The sequence below is a fragment of the Chrysemys picta genome, chromosome 8, assembly GCF_011386835.1.
Source record: "Chrysemys picta bellii isolate R12L10 chromosome 8, ASM1138683v2, whole genome shotgun sequence".
Taxonomy (NCBI): Eukaryota; Metazoa; Chordata; order Testudines; family Emydidae; genus Chrysemys; species Chrysemys picta.
Genome location: NC_088798.1, coordinates 85,386,046 through 85,396,056, shown reverse-complemented (window position 1 = coordinate 85,396,056; position 10,011 = coordinate 85,386,046). Strand labels below are relative to the sequence as shown.

The 10,011-nt window shown below is 41.5% G+C and overlaps 1 protein-coding gene across 1 annotated transcript; it reads left to right on the top strand.

Annotated features, from left to right (window-relative positions):
- Positions 1–8,804, top strand: CCNG1 (cyclin G1). The gene is made up of 7 exons (XM_005297979.5): positions 1–262; positions 1,382–1,645; positions 2,521–2,774; positions 3,847–3,925; positions 4,019–4,117; positions 5,226–5,420; positions 7,026–8,804. Exons 2-6 carry the CDS (start codon positions 1,382–1,384, stop codon positions 5,415–5,417), a joined length of 888 nt encoding a protein of 295 aa, XP_005298036.1. The 5' UTR covers positions 1–262; the 3' UTR covers positions 5,418–5,420; positions 7,026–8,804.
- Positions 8,805–10,011: the final 1,207 nt, after the last annotated feature.

Below are 10,011 nucleotides of genomic sequence, written 5' to 3'. Positions count from 1 at the left end.
GCATAAGCAGCCAACCGGAGGCGAGTATGGGCGGTACTCATCCTCCCCTCTCTACATAAGGGCTGGGGGCGCGAGCTGCTCGGGTCGGAGGGCGGTAGGGGCAGGCGCCGTTGCTGTCGCGGGGTCCCGGGCAGTCTCGGGGCGGCGACGCGCGGTTATTTATTTTTAAACACGCTGGGGTTTTAAGTAACGTTTTATAAGTATTTATCTGTGAGGTGCCCGCGGCCCCGAGCAGGACCCGGCGCCTGCCCCCGATCGCACGGTAAGGGGTCGGCGGGTTTGGCTGGGGGGATCCAGGCTGGGTAAGGTGGGGGGATGGCTCGTTTATGGGTTTGGGCTGGGGGCGGGGGGGACGATCCAGTCTTGGGCAGGTCGCGTGAGGGTTTGGGGGACCAGAGGCTGCAGGCTGGGCGGTCGGATCTCTGCCCCACGCCCAGCCGGTCTGTGGGGTTACAGCTGGGGGCTGTCAAGGGTCAAGCTGTAATTGCTGGGAGGCGGATTTGAACCCCCCTCCCCCCACTAAGATTATGTCTCGGGGTCTATAAGCCCGAGTCCCCTCTCTCCCGAGCGGGGCGGACAAGCCCAGGCATGTCACTGTGGAGGGGGAGGTGCTGAGTGACTGGAGGGGCTCGGGCAGCTGACGTGTGTGCAATGTGTCTATGCTCTTCAGTCAGCGCTACAGTTCCGCTGTCTGCAAATGCTGACCTCTCTCTTGGAGGAATACTTCTGAACTTGAGGTTGGGTTCCTTGCATACATAAAGTGCCAGCACAGATTCCTGTATAATGTGGGCGTTTCAGGGTGTATACTTACTAAAGAGGAAGGCTGCTTGCTGGCCATAACACACCAACTGAAGGCCACCCAAATCTGTAAATAATAAAATCTTCTGTAAAATGTGTACTATAAAATCAAAAGTCTAAGTTCAGAAATATAACAGCAGAAAATGTCTGACTAGAACAGTGGTTCTCCAACTTTTGTACTTGTGACTTTCACATAGCAAGCCTCTAAGTGTGACCCCCTTATAAATTAAAAACTTTTAAAAATATATTTAGCACCATTATAAATGCTGGAAGCAAAGCAGGGGTTGGGGTGGAGGCTGACAGTTCATGACCCTCCCCTTGCCCCCCATAATAACCTTGTGACCCCTGAGGGGTTGTGACCCCCAGTTTAAGAACACCTAGACTAGAACAATAGAGAGGGAGTCATTATAAATCTAAGTAGAGCTAGCTAATGTTATGACGTAATTCTATCCTCCTGGGGAAGGTTGAAGCGCTTTCATGTGCTTTGAAGAGCATCTTTGCCACTGATTGATGTAGGGGCAAATGTAACTCCCTAGCATCTTCTTATTAGCTTCTTGCATTAAGTATTTGTGTCTCATTACAGATGATTGAAATGCTTGTAACAACTGAAGCTCAGGAATTGCTAGATCAGCTCAATGCTCTGTTGGAACAAGAGTTAAGATATCAGCCAAAGGCTTCTGGCCTGAGACTAATTGAAACTGCTCATGACAATGGCCTCCGAATGACTGCAAGGTTGCGAGACTTTGAAGTAAAAGATCTCCTCAGCTTAACTCAATTCTTTGGCTTCAATGCAGAAACATTTTCTTTAGCTGTGAATTTCTTAGACCGGTTTCTGTCAAAAATGAAGGTATGTTTTGGAAACATAAGCTCTAATGCACTAACTTTTTATGGCCTTGCCTTCACTTAATTAAGGGGGGAAAAATGTTAGCTATGCTTCATAGCCTTTAACGTAACCTCCTAACTTATTGAAGATGAGCACTATGTAGTTTTCACATCAGATTTTAACTCTAGTTAAGAACACCTTTATTCCAAGTGAAGATACAGCCTATGGGCTTGTCTACACTTGGAGTGCTATAGTGGCACAGCTGTGCTGCTATAGCACTTCATTGTAAACATACCTATGCTAACAGGTCAGGGTCTCCCATCTGTGTAGGTAATACACATCCTCCAGAAGTGGTAGCTAGGTTGACTTAAGAATTCTGTTGACCTAGTGATGTCTAAACCAGGGTTAGGTCAGTTCAACTATGGGTTGTTTTGTTTTTGGTGTGTGGTTTTTTTGGGGGGGGGAGGGGAAGTGGATTTTTCACATCCCTTAGCAATGTAGTTTTGGAAGAAATGTCCACTAGTTTAAATTATTCATTAATTCTCCTCCAAGGAACTTCTTGTACCTCACTGTCTAACTCTCCAATAGGATATTGGATTAGTGACCCTGATCTAACCTGGTATAGCAATGGCTAGATTTCTAATACAATAAGGAAAGCTCAGTATAAGAAGGGAATCTCCCAAATGCCCCTACTTGTAGAAAGCAGAGTGAGAAGTAATTTTGAGCCTCTGACATTGTGGTGTATGGATGCGGATGGTCGAGTTACAGTATGCAAAATGATTGCTACCTGCAGAGCTTGGCTTAAAAAGAGCCCAGCATCTATTTTAGCAGAATACATGTTTATTTTTCTGACTTACTATAAAATGCTTTCATTATAATAAGGAACTTGACTCTTTTAGGTGCAGCCTAAACACTTAGGCTGTGTTGGACTAAGCTGCTTCTACCTGGCTGTGAAAGCAACAGAAGAGGAAAGAAACATTCCCTTAGCCACTGACTTAATTCGAATAAGCCAGTATAGGTTCACTGTATCTGACATGATGAGAATGGAGAAAATTGTGTTAGAGAAGCTATACTGGAGAGTCAAAGCTACAACTGCCTTTCAGTTTCTACAACTCTATCACTTGCTCATCCATGAGAATTTACCTTGTGAAAGGTAAAACAACTATTTCACCATGACTTTGAAGCTTCACTGCCCACTGGAAAGGGCTGGTGGGGAAAATCGCTCAAGTAATCTACTTTAATGTATACAATTTAAATCAAAAGTGAGAATGCAAACAGTTACGAACAGGTAAACAGTGGCTGATATGAATCCCTGTGGATTGATACTGTGCTCTAATGAACAGAGCTTTCTCCTACTTCAGGGACAATGTTGTTTACAGCTAAAATAAAAATGACTCTGAGCATAGTTTTAGATCAGGGAAACAGCCTTGCTGAACAGGTGCGGGTTAATGCATTGCTGATCAAGCAGCAGTAGTGTCTGACAGATAGTCTTTTAAAATGTCGTCTCTGAAAAGACAACTGGTTCATGAATATCCTTAGTTACTTCAAGATCAAAACTTGCTTGGTCAACAAATATTGTAAGCACGTCAAACCTGTAATACCCTTTAGCTGGTAAGAACAACCGGGGATATAAAGTCAAAACTGCTTTTACTTTACCATGTTGCCAGTCTTGCAAATATATATAGACAAATATCTATGTATAAAACAAAGCAATAGCACATTTAAGCTGCAACACTTAATTTTATAGTATAGAAACTGAGTCCTAGGGTTAGTCTACAATGGGAACTTGCATTGGCATATCTACATCTCTCTGGTGTGAAAAATCTACACCCTGAATGTAGCTATGCCAACCTAACCCCTGGTGTAGATCGTACTAGTAGACAGCAGAAGTGGGGAGGTGGATTACCTATGCTGACAGGAGAACCCCTGCCACTGACATAGGTTACTGTATACACTGAATTGCGGCAGCAGCACTGCTGTAGCGGTTCAAGTGTAGACATACCCAACATCTCTGAACTTAAAAGAAACCTGTCATTCTTCTTTCACAAACACTGCTGGAACTGATGGAGCCCTTAAACACTATCTGAGAGAATGTCTGAGTAATTTTGTATTAAATGCTCAGAAAATTTCTAAGGCTTTTGCCGTCTTGATCTGATTTATATACCGAAAAAGAATATTACATGCTCTCTACAACTAACTAAACTCTTAATGCCATTCTCTTACAGGAGAAAGCATCTTAATTTTGAGAGACTTGAAGCCCAGCTTAAGGCATGTCACTGCAGAATCATGTTTTCTAAAGCCAAGGTAAGTGGTTTCTAATACCATAAGCACACTGAGTTTACTGAAGCTTAACAGTCTCAGCTGTCAGTATTAACGTTTACTTTCTGTTTCCCTTAGCCTTCTGTTTTGGCATTATCTATATTGGCACTAGAGATCGAAGAAAAGAAACTGCTAGAGTTGAAAGAGGCGATAGAAGGCCTTCAAATACATTCCAAGGTAGGTCGGGGGGGGATGTCCCTAATACAGTGAAGGGTAGAGTCTCTGAACAAGTTTAACATTAGGTTGTTGAACATAATTCTGCTTGTCTTGAAGGCTCCTCCAAAGAAAGGATTCTAGTTTGCTACTGTTAAAAATGGAATAATTCTTTACTTCAATTGACAAATGGGAGTTGACTTTTTTCTCCCGAGATGAAGATTTGAAAAACTTGCTTGTAACTTTTATGCAGCATTCATGTGACTGGCTCATAGGGGATGAAAGCGCACAACAGTCCTTCACAGTATCCATGATGTAAATCAGGGATTGGCAACCTTTGGCACGCAGACAGTTAGGGAAATACGCTGCTGGGCCGGTTTGTTTACCTGCAGTGTCTGCAGGTTCGGCCAATTGCAGCTCCCACTGGCCGCAGTCTCCCGTTCCAGGCCAATGGGGGCTGCGGGAAGCGGCGTGGGCCGAGGGATGTGCTGGTTGCTGCTTCCCGCAGCCCCATTGGCCTGGAACGGCGAACCGCAGCCAGTGGGAGCTGATGTAAATAAACTGCGAAGGAAAACCAACAAATGAGGTTTCCGTTTAACTCGACTATTACTATCATCCACAACTTATATGGCGTCATTCTGTGGAACTATTGTGAAACTTGTTCACAAGGGAACAACTAGTCCTTTCTGTTGGAGGTGCCCAGTAAAGTAAGTCACAAAAATAATGTAAAGTATCTTGTCCAAGCTCTTGCTCTTTGTATTTAAAAAAAATAAAATCTACAATTTTTCAACTTAAATAGTTGCAGAGACTGCAATAGCTTAGTAAATGAAGGCTGGTTCTGGTTGATGCTTGATTGAGGATAAAGAAACTCATACGTGCTGGGGTACAGTGATATTAGTCTCCAGGTCAGGGGTGGCATGGGGGGAGCAGCAAGGCTCCTTTAGTGGAAGTGGGGGGAACCTCTTAATAACTAAGGGCCTTCGGCAGTCTATTGGCACCCAAGCTTGTCCCCTTCACACCTCCTGCAATTGGCATGTGGTACAAGGCTTTTCTTAATTTAGCTTGCTTGAGGGTAGATTAAAACAACTGGGAAATGGGTGCTTAATTCTAGCTTCAACCTTTCTTCATTCAGACAAATAGCAGAGACCTAACTTTCTGGAAGGAGCTGGTATTAAAGTGCCTTGCAGAATACTCATCAAACAAGTGTTCAAAACCAAATGTTCAGAAGCTGAAGTGGATTGTGTCAGGACGTACAGCACGGCAGCTGAAGCATAGCTACTACAGAATCTCACACCTCCCCACAATCCCAGAGACTGGCTCATAACAGGTAACTTTCTTCAGCTGCTTTCAACTTGGATTTGTGCACAAACAGGAATCCTTAAACAACTAAAACTTTCTTCATGCTTACTAGAGTGGAGGAGGTTTCTTCAGCCCCCTAGGCACAGCCTAGATATTCAACTTAGCTGTCAAACAAAGCAACTCATCAATTTAATCAACACATTCCAAGTGGCCTGTCAATTCTTGGACACATTCTGCTGACCTTTAGGTGCATCAACACTAATATCTGAGTCTGAAAATACAAACTGGCAACCCTCCTAATGTCTCCTGTAGCAGAGTACCAGTTCTTTCCCATACTGTGGTGTCCGCCACTTGAATCTCACTCACTGAAGACTGGAGCACAACTAGATGAGCAGAGCAAGTGGTGGAATGTGACAAAGATGCCAGGTTGTTAACCTGCTTCACATTCTGATGCTTACAAGGAAAAAGAGGAGAGGAAGAGGAGTGTCTATACTTGAGCAGCAGGTCCAATGTATCAATCAGTGCACCAAAATTTATAGTGAAGGTTGATTAGCTCATCCTCCAGACACCAAGTTACTGAAATTGGTTTGCCTGTAACAAGTTTCTGGTTGTCCTAGGACTTCAGGACAAATGTTCCTAACATGCGTACAGGCTATGCAATAAAGATTCTGAGATAATTGTCATAGGAAAGTATACAAAGCTGATGTCAGACAATGATTTTCCTACAAAAAATACATACTACTTCCATTGACAGGGTATTTAATGCATTAAGACATTGCTTCCCCTCACACTTCCAAAGGCTCTACAGTAGAAATTCAGTTACAAACACCAGAGTTAAAAACTGACCGGTCAACCACACACTTCATTTGGACCTGAAAGTGTGCAGTCAGGCAGCAGAGATTTGGGGTGGGGGGGGGGAGCAAATACTGTACAGTACAGAATTGTGTTAAATGTAAACTGCTAAAAATTAGTGTTTTAAAAAAAAGACAAGGTAAGGAAACTGTTTCTGTGCTTGTTTCACTTATATTAAGATGGTTAAAAGCAGCATTTTTCTTCTGCATAAAGTTTCAAAGTTGTATTAAATACATGTTCAGTTGTGAACTCTTGAAAGAACAACCATAACATTTTGTTCAGAATCTCAAACACTTCAGAGTTATGAACAACCTCCATTCCTGAGGTTGTAACTCTGAGGTTCTGCTGTATCTACATAATTTAAACATGGTTAAGCTTAATCTGGCAAAACTAGCCTCTGTCCTGTGCATTGACTAGACAAGCTGTTTTCCAACATTGTATTGGAACAGTGCTTGTATCTAACCAATGTATGATAAACCATTCTTGCTGAAACAAACTTAAAGGCCTGAAATAAACTTCAGGGGTGGGGAGTCTAAGCAGGACATAAATTAATTATTATTTTAGCCTATTACCGAACTTTCACTGCTGAGTTGCTACTTTAATTTTTTTTTAAATGACCACCATTAACTGTGTCTTCCCTGGAGTATCCTTTCTCCCTCCCCCATCCTCTTTCTATTTTCAAAGGCAGAAATTGTCTTGCTGCACTACAGCTGTACAGCATGTAGCCATTTGTAGTAACAGCTGTTTAGTTGACTTAATGTCTCTTATACCGTCTGCACAGGAATCTTAAAATGGAAAGATGACTATCCTGAAGGCTGGTTTACAGAATTCAGCTGTGGAATTGAAAACTGAAGCCTAAAACATGACAGCTGTTCCAGCATCTGAAGTTCAACTCTTGGAAAACTAAAACATCCAGGTTTCTTTAGTAGACCTTTCCAGCAAATGCAGTTGTATTGGTGCTGACTACAGGAGTAATAAATAGTAAAAAGTTCCTAAAGGATGAATGACTAAAACCTGTCTGAATATTGAAAATGCATATGTAACAGTGAAGCATCATAATACTGTTTTATAGTAGTGAATAGCCTTACACAACTTGGTAGTTAACTGATAGAACAGCTAGTGTAGTTTAACCTTGGTTACTGCAACTGTGGCTGTTTAGTTGGATTACTTAACTTCATGCAATTTGATTCTCCACCTCCTAAAACTTTTGTACTTGAAACATAGGGGGCATAATGTGCTTCAGGACTGCTGAGGTTACCAAATAGTCTCAGACAAATCTCTGATACTGCACTGGACAGATAAGAGACTAAGTCAAATGTTTTGTATTCTGTCATGTTTTCTTTTTGAGTAGCCATGTCCTCCTGCACAAGGCATTGGTCCTTTGATGCAGTGCAGTCCACTTACTTTACCTCCAGTGCAGAGTTGACAACTCTAGCTAAGAGGATAAAATACAAATCAGATGCTATGCTGGGAAAGCCTGCAGTTGTTACTCTGCATCATTACTGAACTTAGCCATCCTTCTACCATATTTTTGTGAAAAGTATAATTTTGTGAACTTCGGTGGAGATTGAAAGCATGGCTTTAACAAGCAAACTGCACCCTATATCAGTTTGCAATGTCAGTAAAACTGCTACTTTGCTATTTCTGTTTAGTCAGTTGCAGAGCCTGACAATAGTTTTTTTCCCTAAGTTCACTTATAGACAAGGGGACAAATTCTGATTATTATGCAGGTGCAGTTTGCATGCCCTCAATAGAAATTGTACCAGTACCACCATAATGTAAGATGACCATCAGCTTTTGTTGCCCAAATAGGAAACTGCATCTATACCTCTAATAGTTTGAGTTCTGAATCAACTCTGCTACTTAGAACACATACAGCTTCATTCCTGGTTTGTTACTAAAACATCTAAACCCTCTGTGTCAATGCTAGCTTTTCAGCAGTAGAGGAAGGTCAAACATGAGTGTACGCTCTAAAGATGTTCATAAATGGGATGCCAAAGAGCAAGTAAAGCTGCAGTGTTGTAGGCCATGAAATGAATGGCTGAAGCTGGGATGTAGGCAGTGACTTCTGAATGTTCCACATCACATTGCATGAGAACCTCTTACTGGTCAATCATTAATAGCTCCTGCATGCACTCTTAACTTATTTGGGCAATGAGAGAAAAGAACTGTGAATAGTTAAATAAAATGTGGGGCTGGTACACCAACATTGATTTTTTTAAAGTCGAACATTGATTTTGGGGAAACACTCCTCACCTTCCTTCTAATGTAGTAAAAGCATAGTTAAACTCCCTGCAGAGCACTTTAAACTAAAGGGGGGTAAATTCTACTGTGAACTTATAGACAAATGTTGTTGCTAGCCTTGACCGTGCAGATACGTATGCTGTATGTAGTTACTACTAACTGCTGACTGGTGAAAGGGGCAAGGGAAGCAAAGGATAGTACATGCTATGCAAGTTGAATGCAACTGCTGAAGATGCACTGTGCCCTTCTTAGCAGAAGTAACATTGTCTCAATTTCATTAAAGAATGTACCTTTCAATAAAACTTATTGAAATGCAGGTATCAGTAATTGTCCTTTTGACACTTTTCCCACTACCTATTACAAAACTATCTGTTTCTTTACTATTCTGTGAACAGTAATAAACTTCCCAAATAAATGCTCTTGTGAAAGTAAACTTAAACTGTAAGTGCTAAGAGTTATTATAGAGATCTCATTGTCATCTATCTTAAAACAGTGGTCAACTTATTGTCTAAGGAAAAATATTTTTTGTGTGACATCTAAGACTAAACAAACCTAGCAAGATTTATTTGATGTATAGATGAGTAGGGTTGGTTTTCACTTCCTCTCTAGTTTGACTTTAAATGTCAAAGCAGGAGACAAATATCTGAAATAGACTATCCTGACTTTTTCTAAAGGATTGCTCTACCTGAAATATAGGGTATAGTAAAGTCCACAGTAGTTGCAACACCACTATTTACTAGTAGGCTACATGTTCCTTGTTTTTTTTTTTTTTTTTTTTTTAAAGAGACCTTAGATACCATCTATGTGGATACTCCAATTTTGAACAGGAGGCTTGGTATTGGCACCAGTTTCTATAGCAAATAAAATTAGTGTAGGAGGGCTTTATTGTAGCCCTAAACAAAGTATTATAGTGGCCTTCTTACATAAGCAGTTCTTGAGAAAGGACTCTTAAGTGTCCATTACATACCTTTGCTAATGTTTTTACAATTGATTTTGAAGAGTTGACTAAGCAGTTACTTCTCCCTGAGCTGCAGGGGTGATTTCTTGGCTAGAGCTGTACAACATGAAAACCTAAATGAAGCTGTTAGATAACTATGCTCCTATCCAGAAAGCTCACATTACCTCTTGGCTTTATGTCTGAGGCATCTGGAGAAAGTGAAAGGGATTTGAACTCAAGTGAAATCATATCCTACATGCACCACTCCATCTCCTCATGAACCCTAGACTTGTATGGATCTGACTACAGTAGAAACCACTTTTAGGCAATAACTGGAAGCAGATGATAACAGAGCCTCCTTCCACTACTTAAAAAAAGTCTTGTTCCCTAACTTCAAGATACATAATCATAGCTAACTGGCTTTTTCCTCCTCTGTGTTTGGTACAGTTCTAAACAGTTGCAGCTTAGATGTAGGTTTGCTGAAAGTTTTGCCATCTCCCATTTATATTGCAGTAAGATGCTCATCTTGGCCTGTCTTTGCAGAACTCTCCCAAACCATCAGAGGGCACCAAATCCAGAGCCTGGA

What these genes read in the sequence shown, in the direction of transcription:
- CCNG1 (XM_005297979.5), top strand. Translation starts at nt 1,382, where the DNA reads ATGATTGAAATGCTTGTAACAACTGAAGCTCAGGAATTGCTAGATCAG. An exon ending in GGTTTCTGTCAAAAATGAAG is followed by an intron (nt 1,646 to 2,520) that starts GTATGTTTTGGA and finishes TGACTCTTTTAG; the next exon opens with GTGCAGCCTAAACACTTAGG. An exon ending in TCATGTTTTCTAAAGCCAAG is followed by an intron (nt 3,926 to 4,018) that starts GTAAGTGGTTTC and finishes TGTTTCCCTTAG; the next exon opens with CCTTCTGTTTTGGCATTATC.